This window comes from Melanerpes formicivorus, unplaced genomic scaffold (assembly GCF_026170545.1).
Source record: "Melanerpes formicivorus ecotype bairdi unplaced genomic scaffold, bMelFor1.0.p_v2 SCAF_56, whole genome shotgun sequence".
Classification (NCBI taxonomy): Eukaryota; Metazoa; Chordata; class Aves; order Piciformes; family Picidae; genus Melanerpes; species Melanerpes formicivorus.
In genome coordinates, this window is record NW_027142408.1 from 56288 (window position 1) to 80168 (window position 23881).

General features: G+C 55.4%; 1 protein-coding gene across 19 annotated transcripts in view; it reads right to left on the reverse strand.

Annotated features, from left to right (window-relative positions):
- SCRIB (scribble planar cell polarity protein) overlaps positions 1-23881 on the reverse strand; it is a 91000-nt gene that overhangs the window by 22797 nt on the left and 44322 nt on the right. For 9 of the 19 annotated variants that reach the window (XM_068161055.1, XM_068161052.1, XM_068161058.1 and 6 more), the window contains 15 exons: positions 21414-21503; positions 20851-20928; positions 19833-20147; positions 18985-19065; positions 13794-14048; positions 13442-13552; positions 12937-13113; positions 12410-12526; positions 11610-11798; positions 10994-11113; positions 10718-10774; positions 8745-8801; positions 7887-7970; positions 3366-3767; positions 719-787 (listed from right to left, as the gene is read on the reverse strand). In XM_068161055.1, coding sequence (XP_068017156.1) covers positions 719-787; positions 3366-3767; positions 7887-7970; positions 8745-8801; positions 10718-10774; positions 10994-11113; positions 11610-11798; positions 12410-12526; positions 12937-13113; positions 13442-13552; positions 13794-14048; positions 18985-19065; positions 19833-20147; positions 20851-20928; positions 21414-21503 — 2202 coding nt within the window. The remainder of the gene's footprint in view (positions 1-718; positions 788-3365; positions 3768-7886; positions 7971-8744; positions 8802-10717; positions 10775-10993; positions 11114-11609; positions 11799-12409; positions 12527-12936; positions 13114-13441; positions 13553-13793; positions 14049-18984; positions 19066-19832; positions 20148-20850; positions 20929-21413; positions 21504-23881) is intronic. The other 10 variants (XM_068161049.1, XM_068161066.1, XM_068161061.1 and 7 more) reach the window with 6 other exon arrangements.

Genomic DNA, 23881 nt, shown 5'->3' on the forward strand with positions numbered 1-23881 from the left:
AAAGGCTCAACTAACTTGTGCCTGCCACAGGATGAGCGTGAAATCAAAGACCTGGCAGGAGGGAAAAGCTCAGAGCTGGTATGAGAAGTAAGAACAGCTGGTGACAAGAGATAGTGCCAGGAAAAAATACAATCAAAAGCTACAAGAAATAAAGAACTTCCCACCACAGAGTGAAGGCTGGCCTCTAACCAACCCATTTTGATAAGACCACTCCCTAAGGGAAGGTGAACCTACAGCTGTCTGCTGCAGGATCCTTCAGCTCTCTTCAGAAGAGCTGATGCGCAGCTCGGACAGGACAAGGGGTCTCTGGGAACCAAGCAGCAATGCCTCCCAAAATGGTTCCCAAATCCTGACTTTTCCATTTCTTCTGAGGTGCCAGAATGAAGGAGTCTCTGTGTGAGGCACTGGTTAGGCCATGCTTAGGGAGGCCAGACACCTGTCAGTGCACAGTGACTCCAGGCAGCCTGCTGCCCATCGCTCCCCAGATGAAGCCACCCCGCGGAGCAGTGACCTCCAGTCTGTGACCAGCTTGTGCCTGAAACATTCCGAGGAGCAGAGCTCTTCCCCTGGTTCTCATATTGCCCCCTGTGATGGACAGCCTGCCCACTCTCAAGAGTGAAAGTCACTCTCAGCCTCTTCCTCCTGTCCTGGCACAGCCTGCCCTGGCACCATGCCACCCCGCCTCCCCCCGCACTGCCTGTGCTGGGGCCAGCCTCACCTGCTGGGTGCCCGGAGGAAAGGGGGTTTCACGCCTGCAACTTCCCGTCCCAGCCTCGCCTGCAGGAGCCTGAAAGAGAGCAGACAACGCTACACAGTTACTGCACAGCAGCAGCCTCCCTGCCTCTCCCTTCACAGCGACACCAGCAGGCAAGGACACCAAGGACATCAAGCCTGGAGCCAGCCAAGGGCCACCTTGCTGCAGGGGAGCAGTCAGCATTGGGCCCAACAGCAGCTGTGCCACAGCAGAAACTTGCAGGAGGTGCTGGAAACAGCAAGGGGATGACATTAAACCCTGGAGCTGAGGCCACATCCACACCCCCTGCCAGGCCAACAGAACCTGGTTAGAGCCTTCTGCAACACCCCCAGGAACCCTCTCCCCTGCTTCTCTTTAGCCTTCAGTGGACTGGCCCACTCTGGGCAAACCTCCTGAGAAAAGCAGCCCTTCCTCAAAGGAGACAAGATGCAGCCACAGCAGCTGGTGGTCTGGCAAGACCTCCAGAAGTAGCCTAGAGCATAGCAAAGACCTGGTTCTCATTGCTTCCAGAGGAACCCATGATCACCAACCAGCCCACAGCCAGCCCCAGCAGCAGAGTCTCAATCACCACCTGCAGCCTCCTCAGAGGCTTAAGGAGCACAATGTAAAACATACTTTAGATGCCTAAAGATGCAGAGAGGTCATCTGGCATTTAGAGAACTGTGTAAGCAACTGCAGGGTTCCACAATCATCAACACCATGCCCATGCACTTGTGAACCTGGTTAATCTGATTCAAGTCAGCCATGGGCAACTGCACCTCCACTGACCAAGCCAGCAGGTGTGATCTGAAGCTTAACCTGGAGCACAGAAAACATCTGATCCCTCTCAGCACTCAAGGACAGAGAATGTGGCACTAGTAACTGACCTACTTCCACCCTTCCTGCCCACTCTGCTTCTGGCTACGGCTACCCAAGTCCTCCCCTGTGCCAGCACAGGCAGCTTTACCAGCCACCAGGGAAGGAGCTGCTCTACAGCACTGCTTTTGATGGACTTCAGCTTCATGACCCAGCTGACACACAGCTGCTCCAGCTCTGGAGAACTGATCCATTCTGCCAGTGATGTGGAATGAGCTCAGCTCCAGCTACCTGTGACACCCACCTCCAGAATGACCTAGGAGCGGATCTGGCGTGAAGCCCACCCTCACAAAGGGGCAGTGCTGGTCTGATCTTCTGAACTCTATAAACCTGGATGTCTATAATGTCCAAACCACACCTCCAACTTTCAACACACTGAGAGGTCACAGATTCAGCTCCAGCCTACACACCTGTGAGAAGCAAAGTCTCACCAAGTCACCAGGCTGCAAACATCTAAGAGGATTACAGCCAGGGGTTGGATGGTTTGTTCCTTTCAGGGGATAGGGGGGCAGGTGTGTTTGTCTGCAGTTGTTTTGCTTCCCTGGATTTTCAAACCTCCCAAAAGGCTGAGAAGGGAAAGGAGAGTAGTATGGTGCTAGTCTGGAACTCAGGATCTTCAGGTGTAGTCTTTGCTCTGCCAGAGTGCAAGGGTGAGTGAGTTGTAGAGCAAAAAGCAAAGCATCCCCCTTGAAACCTGGAAGCGCTGACATCCTGAAGCCTGCTCCTTCAGGAACAGTGTGGCCCTGGGCTGTGGACTAACTATGCCAGCTGTGCTGCCTCAGCTGTCAGAAGTCTAAGCATGGCTGTGTTTGTCCAGGCCCAGATGCACAAGGGTAACACCACCCTTGTGGTGTCATAGAGTGGTTTAGGTTGGATGAGACCTTAAGGACCATCTAGTTCCAACCCTGCTGCCATGGGCCTCTCCCACTAGACTAGGTTGCTCAAGGCCTCATCCAACCTGGCCCTGAACACCTCCAGGGAGGGGGCATCCATGACCTCCTTGTGCAACCTGTTCCAGTGTCTCACCACCCTCACAGTGAAGAATTTCTTTCTAATCTCCAGTCTAAATCAGCCCTCCTCAAGCTTCAATCCATTCCCTCTCATTCTACCACTACAAGCCCTTGTAAAAAGTCCCTTCCTGGCTTTCTTGTAGGCCCCCTTCAGGTACTGGAAGTCTCCCCTAAGGTCTCCCCAGACCCTTCTCTTTTCCAGACTGAAGAGCCCTAACTCTCTCAGCCTGTTGCCACAGGGGAGGTTCTCCAGCCTTCACGGCCCCACTCTGGACCCGTTCCAGCAGCATCATGTCCCTCTTATGCTGGGGGCACCCACACTGGACACAGTACGCCAGGTGAGGTCTCACAAGAGCAGAGCAGAGAGGGAAAATCACCTCCCCCATCCTGCTGGTCACATTGCTGGTGCAGCCCAGGACCACCACCCCTGTACAAGCCCCCCTCACCACCAGAGATGACAGGGCACACCACGGCTTCGCGCCTGACTCCTGCCCACCCAGAGAGCCCTGTGGTAACTGCCTGGCATCGCTGCCTGCCCTCGAGGCGGGGCTCAGCAGCACACTGGGCACCTCCACACCAGGGCAGTTAGGTCTTGGCACGGCCCAACGGCAGGTGGCAGGCCCTGGAGGGCACACGGGGCAGCAGACGATGCGTTAGGTGGCACCAGCCCCGAGCACGGGGGGTTAGTAGCGGGTGGGAGGCCATAGCTGGTGCCTGCATGCCACACACACATGCTGGGAGCTTGCCTTGGAGTAAAGGTTGGTCTTCAGCACTCCCCCCCTGCCATAGCCCAGGGGCGGGCCCCCCAGGCACGCCTTGCCTGCTGCCTTGCCCCTGCGGTTGGCCACCACAAAGGGGTTCTCACTGAAGAGGATGGGCTGGGAGTCCACCAAACACTCCTGCTCAGGCGTCTCTGGCAGCTGCTCCTGGGGCAAGGGGCAACCCGTGGGATCCTGCTTGTCCAGCTGGGGCTTTTCTGCCCTGCTGGTGCCAGGCGAGGCAGGGTCCTGAGGCAGCCCAGGCACATTCCTGAGGGCCGGGCCCGCGGCTGGGTCTGGGCGCGGCTCCCGGCTGTCCTGTGCCACGGGCAGAGCCAGCAGAGTGCAGTCCCCCTCCATGCTGGAGCTGGCCTTATCACACTGAGCAAGCTGAGAGGAAGAGAAAAGGGTCAGAGAAAAATCAGGAGAAGAGAGCAGAGGAGAGGAGGGAGAAACCACAGAGTAGATGCTGAAGGACAGAGACGAACTCCCCAAGTAATGCCCAAACCACCAGCCCTCCTCTCTGCTCTACCACCAATCTCCTGGTCCCAAATGCTGCTTCCCAGGGAGGACCTTGCTGTCCACAAGCAGTCCATCCACGGGCAGCTGGCAGGCACAAGCACACTCCCTGCACTTCTCCAGCTCTCACACATGTTCTAGGCTGCACTCCAGCAGCTCACCAGTGACACTGCTCTCTAGCAAGCTGCCTGCCCAGCACACATCTTCCCCGACCTCACTGAAGCACACTCTCACTTCGGCTCCAGCAGCACGTGGCGGCACACCATCTCTCACCCCAGCACCCTCTCAAGTAGCTGCAGCAGAGGAACACCTCTCACCTTGCTCCCAGGCAGTGCCTTGCATGCACAGCTGTGACCATAGCACCCACCCCAGGCACTCCCATGCCTCTGTGGCCCCACTTTATCAAAACACCCCACCAGTAAAAGCCTAGCATCAGCCAACAGAGCACAGACCCCTGGAGTGCTCCAGCCAAGGCTGGGCTGAAGCAGAGCCCCAGTTCTGCCTTGGCTCAGCTGCACCCATCCACTGACCTTCCTCTTCTAACGCTGCAAAAGAGTTTGTTACCCCAGCCAAAGCCTTCTTCAGGGAAGCAGAAATAATCAGAGAGCAATGGTCAAACCTCCTCCTATCCAAGAGCCTGCTGGGGAACAGAAAGACCTCTTTGCTCAGAGCACATTCTCCAGCTTCTGTGTCATGGCAGCACTCACCAAAATAGCTCTCAGGGCTGGGTGGGCAGCTGAGAGGCTCAGGAATTCCTGAGGCCCTCCCCTAACCCCTCAACCCCAACCCAACCTAAAGCAATGGTTGGCAGAGCCCTGCCTTGGATCATATTTCTCCAGAAAGTGGAGCCTGTGCTACCCTTAGGAATTTTGCTATTGTAGGAATGTGACATCCCAACATAAAAAAAACCCCAACAACCCCCCCCCAGACACCCCCACATTCCAACCCTCTCTTCCCAGTGCCACCAACTATGTCAGCAAGAGCTACAGCTACAGGCAGAAAGTTCCCCCAGGAGCAGCACTTGTTCACTGAGGATGCTATAATGAAAACCCTGCCAGCAACCCACCACCACAAACCAGCTCTGGGATACCTGCAGCCAGCCCCTCGGACACCACTTCCACCTTCCCATGCCACACAGAGGAGCACCAACACCAACCAGCCCTGGCTCCAGGTAGATCCCACCACTGAGACACAAAGGGCAAAAATAACCAACACTCTCAGGGCATTGTAGAGATGGCATCTCACCAAGACTGCATGAAGCCTGATAGTCCCTGGGGAGCCTCAAGCCCCTGGACATGACTGGCACTGAGCTCCATCAGCCCCACCGCAGCGGCATGTCCCGCGGCGGGACGCCTCACCCCCTGCCCCAGGCAGGGCTATTTTTAGCAGACAAGCAGCAATTTCTATTTTGGGCAGGCAGAGATCTTGGCTTTTCCCAGCCCTGCCATGTCACTCCCTGCTCCAGCAGACAGGACAATCATGTCTCACCCTCCATCCTCCAAGATGAGTGCAGAAGAAACAATCCATCGCTCTGCCCCCAACAGCAAAACAAACCTGAGTCTAAATCTAATGAATGAATACAGAGGAAGAATCCAAGGCCAGAATCTGGAGAGAAACAGACCCAGACCAGACCGTGCAGACCAGCCCTGGTGACAGCTATTGACAGCTGTCAGGTGTTCTCCATGTCTTACAGCCCAGAAAGCAAAGCTGGATCCTCAATGTTTTGCTGAGGCAGGATGCAGCCATTCACGGGTGGGGGCTTCAAGCCTGTGCTCTGCAGAGCCCTGAGCACTGCAATGGCAGTGTCCACAGCCTGCAGCCTGCTGGGGCTCTGCAGACATCATGGTGCCGAGAGGCTGGCACAGCTGGAGGGCTCTCATGCAGCTTTCAACTGAATTTTCAGTTGGGGTTTTAAAAGCAAACACACAGAGGAGGCTGACACCGCTGCCTCTTTCAGATCTTGCTGCCAAAAGGGACACAGCAGCACAGACCAATGCCAGACCCCTTCTTTAGGGGCAGTTCTCAGTGTCTTCACAACAAATTCCACAGCAGTCCAGGACAGGGGCTGGCACCTCCCCTGGGTCAATGGTGTGGAGAGCAGCAGATCCTGCAGCTCCCCTGCAGGGACCTACACCACAGCAAAAGATACCTGGAGACTGCTGGGAGGAGGATGTACCTGGTGAGCAAGTTCTCACGTGGTGAGGCCTAGAGTCAGGAAGGAAAAGAAGAGCGCTGTGGGACCTGGCAATAGCATTGGTCACTTTCCTGCAGTCAGGCTGGAGACAACCTGCTAGCTGAGCCCTGTGCTGTCCTGCAGGCAGGGCTGTCCCGAGGCTGCCAGGCTGTCCCCAGCTCCTGAAGGCAAGCGGAACCTGGCCGTCCCCAAAGCCCACATCACCTGCACCGCCCGGCTAGGCAGAGAGGTCTTGGCAAAGGGAGCAGAGACGGGGCTGGGCAAAGGACAGCTGGAGCAGGCCGAGCGTGGGCAGCCAGTGGCCCTTCCCCGGAAGGGGACATTTATAGCTGCAGCTCCTGGCATTCCGGCCTGGCCGCCCCGCGTTCCAGCGCCAGGCGTTCCCGCGCCAGGCGTTCCCGGGGCTGCTCGGGGCCCCCGCTGCTGCTGCTCGGCTCCCACCACACCGCTGCTGAACGGCAGAGGGGCAGCTGCTGGCGTGGGGCTGGCCTCCCTGCCATACCAAGAGGTCCTAAAAATAGGTTCAACCTTTCCCTGGGAAGACTCCTCGGGGTGAAGAGCCAGCAGAGAAACCCCTGAGACAGAGCAGGGCTCCAATCAGTGTGGCAGCAGAAAACAAGGGCCTGAAGCCAACGAGAGGAGAGATGAGCAGGAAGGGAGACCTGGCTGGGTGGAGGAAGATGGAGATAGTAACAGTAAAAAGATGACCCTGGCACAACAGGATGGGAACACAGCAGCTGATGATGGCAGCAAAGGGTGGCCTTGTTGCAAGAGCAGGAAAGGAATCGACAGCAAGACTCAGAAGTGTGGGGGAACAGGCAGAAACCCACTGGAACAGGTACAAGGCAGCGAGATAAAAGGGGACCAAAGGAAGCACAGATGGAGAAGTGAGGTGAGATTTTAAACACCAGAGGGGAGACAGAGGACTTTGTCATCTGCCAGGTCTGTGAAATCTGGATTTCCTCCGGGCTGAGCTGTCACTGCACAGCAGGGTCACTGGGGCAGGAGTGGCCAGGGCTGCGTCAGGGCTAAGCCACAGCCTGCAGTCACTGACACTTCTTCTGCACTCCTGGGTGGATCTTGACTTTCAATACTTGTGTCAGCATTCTGTGTCCCTCCCCCTTCCTAAACACCACCCCACAATGAGTTCACAGCTAAGCTGTGCACACAGAGCTGTCATCTCCTGTGCCAGAAGGAATCTTCCTTCCCTGGTAAACCCCCTGCCCACTCCTGTTAATGCTCTGGGATGAATCACAGAATGTTTTGGGTGGGAAGGGACCTTTAAAGCTCATCCAGTCCAATGCCCTGCACTGAACAGGGACACTTCCAACTACAGCAGACTGCTTAGAGCCCTATCCAGCCTGACCTGGAATGCTTCCAGGGATGGAGCATCTCCCACCTCTCTGCCTCCACATGGCACTTTAGGACATGGTTTAAAGGCCATGGTGGTGTTGGGTTGAGAGCTAGACTTGATGATCTCAGAAGCCTTTCCAACCAAAACGATTCTGTGATTCTTACAGACCTTTCTATGCACTGAAAGGCCTCCCTGGAGCCACAGGCCACTTCCCTCTCCAAAACAGGAGCAACCTGGCTCTCCACTCTCCTCATTTTTGTTACTCCCATCTTCCTTTTGTGGCCACCTCCCGTTTCAGTGTCCAAGTCCACCACAGCTCTGTCTGCTGGCTCTCTTCTGCAGAGTGCTGCCAGGTCTGACAGCAGGGCACAAGAGAGGGCAGGTCCCAGCACACCCACTTTCCCCCCAGGCAGGGACCCCATCTGCACAGCCCCTCACTTACGCTGCGATTGACTCTCTGCAAGCCGCTGCTGGGCAAAGCAGCCAGGGTCCGATAGTCCAGCCTCAGGGGTTCACTGGTCATGCTCTGGAGAGGGGCAAGGTGGAGAGCAAAAAGACACAAACAGCAGGAAAGATCAGGCCAGAAGTCAATGACATCAGAAAGAACAATTAAAAGGAGACTACCCCTAGCAGTAATCAAGTCCTCATCTTCAAACTCTGCAGAAAACACCCACGGCCTGGCAACGAGCCTGGAATTGTTCCAAGCACAACCATGAAGACCCATGAGGAGGCCAGGCTTGAGCAGTACAGCAGAGGACATGTCAGTGGGCCCTTGGTCACCCACCAGTGCACAGACCCCCACCATTCCTCCTGCCCCATGTGCACACACTCCATAGAGGGGCAGAAGAGAATGTGAGCTGCATGCCTGTGCTCTCCAAACAGCACCTAGAGAGGTTTCCAGCCTGGACCTGCAGACATTTGAGAGTGCCAGTTTGTGGATCCTCTCCAGTGTCTGTTCTTGCCTTGACTGTGTCTGTTCTTGCCTTGACTGTGTCTGTTGACAGTGTCTGTTCTGAGCCTTAACTCACAGGGTCTAATTCCATCTCATTTTGCTTCCCATCTGCACTTGTCTGCATTTCTAACTCTAGACATGGTTCTCCACCAGCCCTTCCTCAATCACATCACAGACTTCTCCATCTCTGGTATCTGCTCTTACACCCCAAAGTCAAGTCTTCTAGGGGGCAGGGGGAATGGAGAACAGAAGTTATGGGGAACAAGCACTTTCTGAAATTTCTCTGGCTTTCACATCCAGTTGTGTCCCTTTTCTGTGACTCTCCAACCCTCCCACCATGCTCCTCACCTCTGCCTCCTCCTCAAGCTGCTGTGTGGCTGCCTCCCGCTCCCTACGCATCCACTCCTTCCACGAGACAGGACAGAATCAGAGCAGCATCCAAGAAGCACAGGCAAAGAGAGAGGGAAAGAGGTCAGCACCATGCTGGGAGTAACCCCAGAGGGGACAGAGGAGTATGAACAGCACTGGTACCAGGAGAGGGTGAGCAGAAACCCAGCACCTAGCTTGGGCCTGGGGAAGGAGGAGCTGAAACTCTGCATGAGGTTGGTTATCAGCAGGACAGGAACAGACACCCTGCCCAAAACAAGCCAGATGAGGGGAAGAGAGCACAAGTCTCTAAGATCCTCATCAGCAGAGTCCATCCTGGGGAAAAGCCAAGGGAGTTCAAGCTTCCCCCAAGCATAAGATACACCATCACCACAGGAAAGGAGAAGATGGCTTACTGCTGGAAAAGAGACCTTGAGAGCACAGACTGAAGAAGCTGGAAGGGAATGGAAGAAGAGATCTACAGAGCATGGGCCTGGTTGTCACTAAGGAAAAAGACCTAAAAATATCTTGTGTTTGTTAGGAGCACTGCAGCCAAAGGACTAAGGGCTTCCACCAGCTGGTCAGCTCACAGACATCACAGGAGTGTTGCAAGAGTGACCAATGACTGAGATGACCAGTCACAGCTGTGGGCTTGCTTGCCAGCTGCCAGGTACTAAAGTGTCACTTGTCCTAAAGGATGGTTTCTGTGCATTTATACTTCCACAGCTTCTGTAGGTTGGAAGGGACCTTTACAGGCATTTAGTCCAACCTCCCTGCAACAAGTGAAGACATCTTCAGCTAGATCAGGCTGGAGATGACTCTGTGAAGCCATTCCACTGGAAGAACTCCAAACCACAGATCCAAAACACCATCAGAACAGCTTGCAGACACTTGGGATAGAAGCCCCTTGCCTTCCTCCTGCAGGTGCTGACATCAGTGGAAGCTGCGGGACAGCAAAGCTTCCAAAGGGAGGCTGCAGCACCCTGAAGCCTTTTGTCTTTCTGCCCCAGTCACCTGTGAAGTTGTGCCCTGCAGAGCCCACTGCAGGCCCTGACAGAGGCAGGGCAGGGTGATGTAAATGTGAAACACAAGCAGATGTCATTTAACGATCCCACAGCTCACGTGCCTGGCAAGTCACAGGGCCAGGCTCCTGCCCACTGCTCTGTCCTCTCACAGCCTGTGCCGCTCTCTGGTCAAAACCTCACACCTTTTTATTCCAAACCAGGCCAAATACGAAGTGGTTACTGAATTCTAGACATCGCCTCGGTCCAGAACTGCCAGGGAAACTACACTTGGGTGGAGTGGCGAACGGAACAGCAGCTGAGTGACTGCCACCAGAGAAAGAGCCCAGAGAAGCATTCGGTGCACCTCAGCTGGAAGCCTGAAGGAACACTGCAAAAGGGACTCAGCCCTGTATGCCAGGGCAGGCTCCCAGCTGACAGCACTGGAGACTTCCATCAACCTCATCTTCTGAAAGAACCTGACCTGAGGGAGAAGCAGAAAACCCAAGTCCTCAAGGGGCTTGACTCTGTGAAAGGCTGAAATAGTTGGCAAAAAGAACTCTTCCAACACATCAGAAAAACTCTGAGGTCCACTGTGGAGGATGACAACAGAGCCACTTCTTCTGCTCAGGGCAGCTCTGTGTTCTCATCATGGCCCGTGAAAATTGTCAGCTCACAGGCAGAACAGATTCAGCATGGGCCTTCCAGCTATCCCTCAGAGCTGCAGCTTGGCCAGAAAGAACCAGCAGGTAACCAAGCTATGACCAGCAGAGGAGCACCACCAGAGAAGGACATGGGAAGGCAGGGCAAAGCCAAAGAGCAGCTGGAGCACCCAAGCAGCGCTAGGGAGAGGGAAGGTCCAAGGCCCCCAGCACTGACTGGGCAGAGATAATCTGTGGCATTTTCCTCAGGGCTCTGCCAAGGACAGATTCTGCTACACGAAAAAGCTCTCACCACTTTCTCCATTTCTTCTCTCTCCCATTGAGTTGCTTCTCTCACCATTTCCATCTCCTAGGAGAGACCAAAGTTAGAGCCACTTCACCCAGTGCTCTCTCTCTGCTGGGAGCACCTGTAACCTCCTGAGGATTTGAGTCCCATCCTGATGAAAGTGCTGGGACCTGCTGCTCCCATGGAAAGGAAGTCCACTGCCCATTATGCTGCAGATTCCATGCACCAAGGGAGACACTTGGTGTCTCCACTCTGTAATGTTCTCCCAGCCACAACACCCACCTTCTGCAGGATCTCCAGTTCTTCAGGGCTCAAATCCCGATCGATGGAAGAGATGCTTTCCAGGCTGTTCTTGCGCCCAATGCCAGCAGCAAAAGGGTTTGCAATAATTCCTGGGGACATCTACAAACCAAAAAGGTCACAAAATGTGGAGGGAGCCCACAGTGTGCCATAGAAAGAACTCCACAGCCTGGCCTCCCAGACATGGGGTACCAGGACAACCCTGGGCAAGTCAACCCTTTCACAACCTGAAACCTGATTTCAGCTGTCAATTACCCAAGGAACATGAACTCTGAGGAAGATGAATTTAAAAGGAAACAGGTACAGAAAGGGGATAAGGTGAGCAGGGACAGGGCACACATGCTAGTGGAGAAAAAAGCTGAACTGCCTAGCCTTGCAAAGAGAAAGCTGAGAAGACATAGCATTGCTTCTATCAACTGGCAACCACCTCCAGTCCATACAGCAAGAAACCAGACTTTGGAATCTGGGATCTCAAATAAAATTCCAATCAACCCCTCAAAAACAAAGGCTGCAAAGATCCAGCAACCTCCTGTGAAGAGAGAGGTGAGCTCCTCGTGGTGCTGCTCACTACAGGGGCACCTGGCACCGGACCTCTCACCTCGATGGCAGCTGCAGCCTTGGGGTCGAAGCCGTCGCAGACCAGCACCAGCAGCGCGTCGCCCACGCTGCGCAGGATCTGCACAGCTTCCGTGTGGGTCATCCCCAGCAGGCTCTGGTGGTTCACCTCCAGGATCCTCATGCCCACCTTCAGGCGGCCATCCCGAGCTGCAGCCCCCGAGGAGCTCACCTGGAACAAAGCAGGGCAATTGAGATGTCACCTCGGGAGGTAGGAGAAGATCAGAGAGCATGGGGACCATCAGGAAGGAGCAAAAGGGCAGCACACCAAGGGAACAGGGGAAAATGCTGAGGCATCAGGGAGAGCATCTGGAAGTATTTGGAGGTACTTATGGAGAGGGTGGAAAAGGAAGAGCAGGGAGGGTTTGGTAGAGCAAACACGAAACATCTTAGGGGAGGTAAAGACTCTGTACTTGAGAGGTGTTGTCCCAAGGAAAAGAAACTGCCTTTGCTTTGTCAGTGAGGCAGGTGAGGAAGCGAGCTCTCCCTTCTAGGGTTCAGGAAATGCAAGCACAGGGATGGGTTTTTTGTGGATAGAGATGAAGGAGGCACAAAGGCTCTTCACTGTCTGCCTGGTAGAGACTGGAGTCACAAAGAAGGAATTCTGTAGCTGCTGCAGAGGAGGAAATATGAAAGGATACAAATGGGCCTCCTGCAGGAGATGGAGAACACTCCAGATGCGATGCACTCAGTGAAAAGTGGAGAGAGTGCAGTGAACACAGGGACCACAGAACCCCCTGGTAGGCCTCACATGGGACCAAGCTGCAGTTCCACCTCTGGTACCTTAGAAATGAAGATGCCTTCATCAGTGGGATCAAAGGGGTTTCCAGCATGACCTTTGGCTCCACCCCGGATGCTGATGCCCAGCTTTTCTCCTGGAGCTTTCTCAATGCAGATTTCCTGGAAAGACAGAAAAGGTCTCCTTGTTTCTGGGTCAAGGTCAGACTGGGACTGTTAAAGAAACACTTCTGCTAGCTGGCCATACTCTAAACACCCTGAAAAGAACCCAAATTAGACATTTCTTCACTCATCCAGCAGAGTTTAATCCTTTTAATGAGACTCTGCCCTTCTCTGTCTGCTGTTTGGGTCTGGTCTTCATGGAATCTGATCACAGCATCACCATGAGCATGGCCAGAGACCCTCCACAGCCCTCAAGTGGATATACACTTACAATAGACTAGATTTTCCAATGAAAAGGGAATTCCAACCAGGACTTTGGTTGTGTCCTAGCCCCAGACACAAACTGCCTTCAAAAGTGACCCCTCTACAAAGGAGGGCACGACCCCAGCATTCTCTTGCTCAGAGCCTACCTGCATGCCTGGTGGTGGAGGATCTCTCCTCACTAACATGGTCAGCTCCTGGGTGTTGGAGAGCAGGGCATTCACTGCTTCCTGGTGGGTAGCATGGCGCAGGTCAATGCTGTTCACCTCCAGGATCCTGTCCCCTACACGGAGCCCACTACGCGATGCCAGCCCCCGGGGAATGACCTGCAAAGAACCGCTGATGTTACAGCTGGAGAAGGAAATGTCACCTCTCCTGGGAGAGACGCTGCTTGCCTCCACAGCCTACTCTCTTACAACCTCTAAGGCCTGTCTTGATTTCTCCCCCTGCCCCAAAGCTCCCCAAGAGGTCAGGTATCAGTGAACACTGGCAGAGAGTGAAGGAAGGTCTCATCTGAAGCGTTCTCAAATTCTCATGTTATCTGAAACTGAGCCTGGGTCAACTTTTCCATCACTCTGCCCATGACTGTGATCAGAAGAGAGCCTTCTCACAAGACCTCTCAAGGAATTCACATGTAACCCTGCAGGACTCTACCTTGGAAATGAAGACACCTGGTTCATGAATCCCAAACGGATGGCTCGAGTGGTCACTGCCTCCTACAATGCTGAGTCCCAGGGGACCACCTGCTTTGACAAGGTGAATTTCCTGGAGGGAACAAGAAGCAGAGTCAGAGGGAAGATGGGGTTCACATGAGGACCACAAACACTGGAAAACACGGAGTCAGGGGGGTTCTAGGTGAGAGACCACGAGGCAAGCACCAAGGGGACAAGGGGGTTCCCCATTCCTTCTCAACGCCTCAGTAACAGGAGCCCAGCCCCCAGGCACCGCCGACATTCCAGACGAAGTACGCCCAAGCCGGCCCCAGCCCAGAGCCCAGCAGACTCACCTCAATGGGGTACTGGTCCTCCAGGCCCTTGGGGAGATGGTTCCTCTGCAGGGAGGGCGTCTCCTCGGGCGGGCTGTCCCCGTGGCCGGGGGGCGGTGGGGAGTGCATGCGTGCCCGCGGGGTGCCCGCCGCGTCTCCCTCGCCGGGCGGCTCCGCACCCTCTCGCTCTACCAGCAGCACGATGGTGGGGGAGGCCGCGGTAAGCAGCGCTACGGCCTGATCATGCCTGGCTTCTGTCATGTCTACCCCATTGATCTAGAACGACCAACTCAGCGTCAGACCCTGCTCCAGCATGAAGCCCAGCACCCCTGGGGCCCCGGCCTGCTCTGGCCCTTCTCAAAAGCTCCTTCCCTGCGGCGCTTCGGGACTTGCCCTGCTCCTTCCTACCTGTGCGGGGATGCGGGCCCTGCCCATTCCCACCTGACCGGGATCCTCCTTCTGGACAGCTCACCAGCCCCTTCCCCACCTTCCCTGCACACCTCCAAGCCCTGACAGCATCAGGGATGCTGCAGGGGCCCACAAAGACTAAGCCTGATGCTCCTGGAGCACCACAAACCTGGCTGCTGCCTGGGCTGAACTGTGGCTCACTCTTTACCAGGAGGGTCCCTGTCACTCCTCCTTGGCTTTGCATTGCAGCTTTCCACTGGGACGTGACAAAAGTAGCCCAAGAAGAAGGCTCCAAAGACCTCATTGTGAAAAGAAGATAGAACAGCAGATCCCAGAGATGATGCCACAGGTCACTGATGTACCACAGCATTGGCTGCCTTTGCTCTTATCAAGGGCTCTCAAAGCCCAAGCACAGGCACTGAGGAGCACGGTCTGATGTGTGGCAAGACCTGTCACTGCCCACGAGGCTGCTGTCTACCTGTGCTGGCCAAAGTCACAGCAATCTGGGGAAAGTTTTAAGTTTTAAAGTGTACCCCAGCTAGAAAAAGACTGAGAAAGGGACTCTGGTGGTCCACAGTGACCAACTGGCTGACAAAAAAGGAAAACCAGAACTCTTTTGGACAAGGAAACATTATCCAGCATGCTCTGCAGAGTCATTTCAAGAATCCCCCTACAGTCATTTTATGATCTCAGTGAAAGACAAAACCCTTCAAGGAGGCTCTTGCAGCACATGCAGGGAAGCAGTGATGCCATTCCTGCAAAGCACTGAAGAGAACCCGTCTAAAAAGCTGTGTCCTCATCCTTCACACACACAAAACTTAGCCAATGCAGTTTAAGATGTGCACAGAAAAGCTGCCCCCACAGGCAGCATGCAGAGCCCTGCCTACAGACCCAGGGTTTCAAACAGCTCGCCTAGAAACTCAAAGGACCAGAAAGGTTGTGACACCAAGGAGAGCTGAGCCAGGAGGACACTGCCAAAGGGACAAAACTTGCCATGAAAGAGATGAAGCTGAAAACTAAAAGGTCTCTATCCCTGTACTCTGGAAAAGCTTTCCTAACTGAACAATGAGGACACAGCAGCTGCTGAGATGGAGCTGAACCAGATATTACACAGCTACAAGGTGACTTGAACAGTCCCAGCAGCTGAGTTCTGTAGCCTGTCTCCTCCCTGTGTGATTCCTAGAAATACTCCAGCCAGTCCCCAGCTCCTTCCAAGAAAAGCTGCTCCTGGACAAAGCTGAGTGCACACAGTCTGACAAGGCTGTGTCCAGACCCTCCCCAAACCACACCCCCACACTCACCCCACCTGCCCCATCCCATCAAGAATGCTGGCAGGAGACAGGCAAAGCAGCCCCGTGCTGGGCAAGCCAGGAAGCCCTCAGCCCCACAGCATCCCCTCTATTGAGAGGGCTGCCCCAAAGGGACCTACAGGGACACCAGAAGGAGGTGGAGGCAAGCAGGGAGGGGAAAGAGCTGAAGATACCCAGCAATGGCTGCTAAGACAGGGCACTAAGAAGGAAAGTTCACTAACTAACCACATGGGTGCAAAAATCCTAACGAAAGGCAGGTGACAGAGACAAGACTCAGCTCCTCATGGATGGACTATTACAGGACTCACTCAGGTGGTAACATTGAAGTGTGACCAAGAACCTTGTCATCTACACACAGAGGAAGCCAGAATTGTTGTGGGCTCTCAAACCAGCTCTGCTAGGGAAGAACAAACCTCTGCAGGGAGTTTGAGGGAGGATTGTGGCAATGAGCAGAAAGATCAGAGGTGGAGAAGGAGAGGGGCCAAAGAAGAAAGGGGAGGAACAAGCATGAGAAATGAGACAGTAGAGAACAAGAGGCTCAGCACAGGCAGTGTGTGCTGCACTCCAGTCCAGCCAAGCCCTGTGCCTGATGATCATCATGCTCTGCTCTGCTCTGCCCATCAAGCTCTGGTTGTATTCCTGTGTGAGCTGGGTGTGCCTGCAATAACTACCAGCAAAATTCAAGTGGGACTAGCCATCAGGAAGGAATCCAAAACATGGAAAGACGAAACAGCTAGCCCAGAAACTGGGAAAAAGGCTCTGGGTCTGAACAAAAAGCCTAGAGAACATGACCCCTGGGACAGAGCCTGGAGCCCTGCAAACATGAACATTGATGTGAGCTGAGTGAAGGACTAGCAAATCTCAAACCAGAGGGTTGAGGGAAGAGGGTGAAGCTGTCTATCTTGTTCATGCCCTGTGAGGACCTTTTGGGTTTGTACCTGTCAAGGCACTGTCCCTTTTCTGCCTGTGTAGATCTGTGGCCACCATTGCCTGTGGTGTTTGGAACCTGCTCTTAGCCTTCCTGATGGCTGAACTAGGAAAGGAGGATCCCCTTAGGTCCTCCTGTCTGCCAGACTTCAATCTCTAACAAAGATGGGATGCTGAAGAACACAGCTCTTAGGTCATGGCCCTTAGAACAAGACCCTCAGGTCCCTCTCACCAGATCAAGGCCCAAGGTGCTGCACAGACAGCCCTGCAGCAGCTGCATGCATTCATGGCTTCCTGCATTCCCTTCTGATTTCTCTGCCACTGACAAGCATCAGACCAGAAGCATGCAGTGATACTTCCCCTGATCAGTGAACCTGGAATCCTAGGGGTACCAGATGTACCAGCCCTTGGTGGCACTTCACTCACTCACTTCCAATTGCCTGGCAGTCACAGTGCCCTCCCAACATGTGGCAGCTGGTTTTCAGTAGCCCTGCTTGGCAGGAGAAGCAGCCCAGTCCCAGCAGCTCAGCTCCCCAAGTGCCCAGAGGAAGAGCAAGTCTCACATGGCCTTCCCCAGATCCACACAGGTTTTTGCACACCAGGGAACTCAACCATTCTGGCCAATTCCTTGGTGATCAGCCTGCTCTCACCAGGACCCCTGTGTGTCACTGCCTGCTCCTACTGTCTCACATTCCCCCCCAGAATCAGCTTTTCCAATCTACTCTCAGCCCTATCCCAAAACCAGCTGCCCTTATCCATTGTTGCAGCCCTACACCCTCTCTGCTGGATTCTCATCCCATGATGCAAACTCTCCAACATTCTCCCCTTACTGCTCCCTGTCCCATGTTCTCCAGTACCAAAATGACTCCCAGGACACCTGAGATGACCCCCAAGACACACCAGAATGTGGGCAAAGCTGGAGGGTTAGTAGTCAGTCACTGGTGAGTTTTGGGGGAGTGTTAACTTTAAAGAGCAATCTGGGCTGGGCTCCTCAATCCATGTGCTCAAAGCTCCCTTAGGAAAGTCAAAGGAGCTGTCCCAGCTCTTCCCCTGCAGGGAAGGCCAGGAGGGTTTCGAGCACAGGGGAGCAGCATGAGGCTGTGCTGTATTCCCTGTCCCAAGGAACTGAAGCTCAGTGGCAAGGAAAACTGAGGCATGACCAGCCTGGGAGGCACAGCAGCCGGGGCAGCGGCAGCCAGACACCTGCTGGAAGGCACAAAAAGGCTTCTGTGCAGTCCAGCCCAGAGCAGTCTTCTCCTGGAGGACAACAATTTGTTCCTGCTTCCATCATGACTGAGCACAAGACTGGAGGTGTAGCTGATGCCCAGCAGCAAACCTTTCATGCCTGCACACACCTCAGCACAGGTGGCATCCTGGGAGCAGAGGACCACGCTCAAGCATGGGCAGGTTTCCTGCCAGTGCAGTAGCACCACAGCAGAGTGTGAGAGGCTTCCACCCATGTGGACACCCAACAAAGGCCCTGAGCCCATGCACTGCAAGCCCTTACCAGGGAACTGGATCTGCTGTTCCTACCAAGCTGCCCACAGATATAAATAGAGTTGCTAGTGGGGGTGGAGCAGCTCTGACTGGTGACTATTCTGGGGTCTCATGTCTCCTTCTTGCCACAGGTAAGGCAAATGAAAGCCCTGTGGTGGGCTGTGTGCCTGCACTCACACCTCTCAGTCACGCCTCAGTACCAGGAGCACCAAAAGATGAGCAAAACCAAAGTAATTTGGACAATCTGGCAATGCTCAGGGTCAGGGCTTGACATGGGGAGGAGGAGGGAGCACTAGCAAGAAGGGAGAGATGCTGTCCCCGTTCAAGTCTCCTGCCCAGATGAGAACGTCAGCCCTGGGCCAGAGCAAATACAGCACAGCCCCCAGCCCGGGGTAGAGCAGACAGAAGCCAGCACTGACAAGGCTGTATCAGTGCTTACTCACGCAGCCCTGTGGGGACACATGCTCTCACCACAGCAGCTGGACCAGAATCCCACCACCAGCACCAGATGCAGGAGCTTTCCCTCGGAGGTAGCATGCGAGCTCAGGGAGAGGCTCAGGAGGCTCCCAGGACAGGGAGCAAGCGACACATTAGGCAGAGAGACTCAGGTTAGAGGCAGCAAAGATCCACACCAGTGGTACCAACAGGAGGGGAACTGGGGCTGGAGTTCCCAGTGGAAGCAGCAGAAGCACAGTGGTGACACCTGCTCAGCTCCTCATCTCCCTCCACTGCCACCCATGCCGACCCCTGCCAGAGCCACTGAGCCCTAAAGGGCTCCTCCCATCCACAGGCTGAGCTACAGCAGAGCCCTCAGTGCTGTCCCACATAGCTGAAGGACACTAGGGCAGGGCTCCCAGGTCACCTGTCCCCAGTGCAGCCCAGCTGCAGGCAACGCTCATGGGCAGCGCTGGGAGAAACGGGAGGCACTGACTGCAGCCAGCAGCAGGCAGGCCAAGAGCGAGTGCTCTCCCCAGAGGTTCAGAAGCTGAGCCAAGGACCCCCAGTGTGTACCTTCAGGGACAGAAGAGCCCCTGTGTGAGGCCAGGCAGGAGCCCCCAGCCCAGACTCACCGAGATGACCCGATCCCCCACGTGCAGGATCCCGTCCCGGTGCGCTGCGCCGCCCTCGGCAATCCGCGAGATGAAGATCCCCTGGAACACAGGCAGGGGGGTCAGGGCAACCCGGGCTCCCCCCGACCAGGCCTGGGCTTCCCGCAGCCGCTCCTGGACACCAGGCAGGGCTCAGACCTTTCCCCTTTGCAGACCCCTCCCCTGGCACTGCCCACTGTTCCCCACTCCACACAAACCCTCCTCTGCTTCTAGAGCCACCTGCAAGCCTCCAGCTGCAGTAAAGCCTTCATGTGGCTGAGTGCCCAGAACAGATGTCAGGAGGACAGCAGCAAGATTGGATGTCACTGGCAGGGCTTCTGAGTCCCAGCCCCACCTCCTTTGAACTTCTCTCCTTCCCTGACTGGAGAGAAGATCCTGACTCCCAGAGCCCTCCTGGGCACCAGCCCCAGGCCACACTGCATCGCTGTGTGCCCATGGGTGAGGAATCATTAAGTGGTTTGGGTCAGAAGGGACCTTAAAGGTCATCCAGCTCCAACAGCTCTGTGTGGCAGTCTCAGGCCGTGCCTGGGAGATTGTCCATGTATTTTGTACACACACTCTGCATTCCACTTTGATTGCAGTTTTGCTTGTAAACACAGCTTCCTTCACTTCCCACTGAGCTGGGCTGGCAATTTCATGTCGGGAGGGATTTTCAACCCACCACACCCTGCCGAGGGCACGGACCAGGCTGCTCAGAGCCCCATCCAACCCGGCCTCCAACAATTCCAGGGAGGGCATCCACAACTTCCCGCGGCGGGAAGCCCCCGCAGTAGCGGCCAAGAGCTGGGGATCGAGGCCAGGGCACTGACCGTGTCCCCGGCCCGGTAGGGCGTGGAGCCCTTGCCGCCGGCGATGCTGAAGCCCAGCCCCTTCTCGTTGCGCACGAGGCAGGTGGAGAACCTCTCGGCGGGAGGGGTCCCCTCGGGCCGCTCCGGGAAGCGCAGGCCGCCCCTCCTCTCGCGGGGGCTGTAGTCGTCCTCGGGGCGCAGGGGGGTGACGGTGATGGCGTTCTCCGGTTCCACCATGCGCTCCCGCAGCACCGTCATGGACACCGAGCTGCCCGAGCCGCGCAGGGCCTCCACCGCCACGTGGTGCTCGGCACAGTGCAGCGAGACGCCGTTCACCTGCAGACAGGCACGGGGAGAGCCCTTACCTCCTGCCGCTTCTGCCAGCAAGGCACACCCGGCTCCAGCCGCCGCGGCTCCAGCCTCCGCAGCCCCTCCCCTGCAGTGCTGGCTCCACACCTGGCTCCTGCAGGCTGCCCAGCAGACCTCATCTGCTGCCCACAGGGGACCTTCCTGCACTTGCCCACTGCTGAGCTGCCTGTCCCAAGCCAAGGCTGACCCTGCCAGGCACCCACACAGGGAGCTCCAACAACCTCGTCTCTTGTGTCCACCTTCACCATTATCCACTCTGGACACAACTCAAAGATGGACAAGTACAGCATGGGACCGGCTCCCTGTTAAGGAGTCCTCTTAAGAGGTCACCTTCTGCCCCACACAGCAAAGCAGATGTACAGAGGCTGCTGGTCACCCCCCTGGGGACTGAGGCACACTCTGCTTGAGGGCCTCCTCCCAGCTGGGTCACACCACACCTCCAGGTGCATGCAGGAGCTGTTCCTGTCCTCAGGAAGCGGCAGCAGATTCACAGGAACATTAACTCTGAGCCAGGGAGAGTTGTGGGACATTGCCTCTGAGCTGGGGGGGTTGTTTTGCTCTTGCCCAGCTCTTGATACTTTCTTTGGCCTTCAGCATGAAGCAGACAACCCAAACCATGCTTCTCCCCACACTTTCACCACAGGCCTCTTCACAGCAGTCAGGTTCTTACCTCCAGAAGCTTGTCCCCAACACGAACCCCTGCACGAGCTGCAGGGCCCTCTTCTGACACACGGGAGATGAAGATACCCTGGGAACAGAATTGCTTATTAGAAGAGGTGAAGCCCATTCCTCAGCCCTCCAGAGTATAGGGAGGCTACCTCGCTCCATCTGAGAGGAAACCCCTCACCAATGTCACACCTGGGTGTGGGGGCAGAGCAGCCACAACACCCCCCCAAGACGTGAAGTCGGAAGAGGATCAAATTCACCAGAGCCACCCCAGAGGTGGCAGAGGGGAAAAGAGAGTGACACTGGAGGCCTTTTCCAGTGCACTGAGAACATGACACAGGTGATGCCACCACGTGTGGGGGACAAGTTCACACTCTGTGCCTTGTGGTCCTGTACCTTAGGAGACAGCTGGGACAGGAGCAGCAGGTCTGAGCTCTGGCTGCTCCCACCTTGTTCTGAGAGCCCAGCCCAGCCATTCAGCTGATCTCTACAGACATCCAAGCTGCAGCTACAGAGAAGCAGGCCCTCCAAGAGGGCACTGCACAGCTGGACAGCCCAGGGGCTTACCTCATCGTCGCCCTTATAGGGGGTGGAGCCCTTGCCCCCCGCGATGCTGATGCCCAGCCCCCCTGTCTGCCGCAGGATTGTCAGTGTCAGCTGGAAGCAAACACAGGTCACAGGTCAGTGCAGACCAGGAGAGTGCCAGAACAACATCAGGATGAGGTGTCCACCACAGAGCAAACCCAGCAGCAGCGGGATGGGACTGGGTGAAGGAGCAAGAACAGTGCTCACACCACAGCCCAGCTCTGCCACGTGGCTCCCTTTGGGGTGTAAGTCCGTGCTGGGAGGCTGAGGGCCACCCCAAGAGTGTCTGTAAGAGGAATGGCACCTCCTCCAGCACACCCTGGGCAGACACTTGGCTTTGCTCTGATGGAAACCAGTGTGTGATTCCAGGGAAACCATCTGCTCTGTCCAGCTGGCCCCTTCCTCTTCTCCCCTCTGCACGGGCAGGCTCAGGACTCTAACTGTGCAATCCAGAAGTCTCCTCTCCTTCCTGGCCCCACCTCTACACCATATCATGCCCCTTCCAATAGCAAACCTTCTGGTCAGGCTTGAGCCAAAACTGCTCCTATTCAGGACACCAGCACAAACCAGTCACTCACCCCAGTCATGAGAAGGAAGACAGAGAGCATGTGGCAGGACACAGGGAAAGGAATAGGATAGACAGGGCTCTCTCAGGGATCTGTCAAGGCCAAAGACCAAGGAGCTGGTGAGGCAGATAACAGGAATGTACACAGGCTCCTGGAGAGACCCAGATTTGCTGTTCTCCAGATGTCACTTCTCTGGAAGCAACGTCCAGAGCAGAGAGCGGCTGCTGCAGAGGCCTCTGGCTTCAGCGCGGGGTCTGCCTGGCCTGGGCAGGACCCCAGCACGGGCAGCACAGGGAGCAGGGACCCTCCCTTCAAACCCTTCTTCTCTTTTACAAGGACAGAAGCAACAGCTTGTGGGCCTTCATGATCTCCTGAGTTTAAACCACACCCAAACCACCCCAGGAAATGCAGAACTAAAGAGAAGTCCCTGACCATCTCCTCTGGTGCCCAGCCCACAGCGTGGCAGAAAGCTGCTGAGGTCTTCACAAGAGAATCCCTGATTGTAGGCAGACCATAAGAACATGGCCTCTGGTGCAAGACCCAGAGGCTGAGTACAAGCCAAGTACTGAAAGACAATGAGTGTTCAGGTGACAGAAACGTGGCAGGCCTGGGGTAGCCATCAACAGCTCTCTGGGAGAGCAGCAGTGGGCTGGAGGAGGGAGAAAGCTGCTGGATCTACCTGCAAACACCACTGCTTGCTTCCAGTCCCACCAGACTGCAGTGATGTTCTGAAGACTCCCAGCTACATTCAACACAAAGACTTCTAAAGGCAATGGAAAACTAGGTCTGCAGACAAGGACCAGAAAGCATTACACCAACAGGATCCAAGAAGCAGTATTCACAGAATCACAGAACGTTGGGGGTTAGAAGGGACCTCAAAAGATCACATCCCAACCCCTGCCAGAGCAGGTCACCAGGAGTGCATCCAGGCAGGCTTTTAACATCTCTGAAGAAAGAGACTCCACAAGCTCTCTGGGCAGCCTGTTCCAGTGCTCTGTCACCCTCATAGTGAAGAAGTTTTCCTTATGTTCAAGTGGAACCTCCTCTGCTCCACCTTACACCCACTGCCTCTTGCCCTATCATTGGACAGCACTGAGCAGAGCCTGGCTCTGTCCAGCTGATACTCACCCTTCACATCTTTATAACCATGAGTGAGGTCACCCCTCAGTCTCCTCCAAGCTAAACAGACCCAGCTCCCTCAGCCTCTCCTCATAAGGGAGATGTTCCACTGCTTTCAGCTTCTTTGTGGCTCTGTGCTGTCCTCTCTCAAGCAGTTCTCCGAGGTCTTCCTTGAACTGAGGGGGCCCAGAACCAGACACAATGTTCCAGATGTGACCTCACCAGGGCAGAGTAGAGGGGTAGAAGAACCTCTCTTGACCTACTGACCATAGCCCTTGTAATACACCACAGGATGCCATTGGCCTTCTTGGCTACAAAGACATTAGGAAGAAGTTCTTCACAATGACAGTGGTAAAATGCTGGAAGAGGCTTCCCAGGGATGTGGTTGAGAACCCATCCCTGGACACATTCAAGATCAGAGTTGATGTGGCCCTGGGCAGGCTGATGTAGTTGGAGGTGTCCCTGCTGACTGCAGGGGCTCTGGACAAGATGCCCTTTGAGGGTCCCTTGGAACTCGATGCTGGATACAGCAGCAGTGATGGCCTCTGTTTCACATCCAGTATTTCACATCACAGCCTGGACACTGGTTTTTGGACAATCCCAGGAAGTTATCTCTTCCCAAAGCATGTCTGTCCTAGGGCTGCCCCAGAGCTGCCCTGACTCCCACCATGCCTGGCCTGACACCCTGGACTGAGCCAACGGCCACCCTGCCCGCAGGGGCAGCACAGCTCCCACCCTGCAACCACCACTGACTTCCTTGGGCAT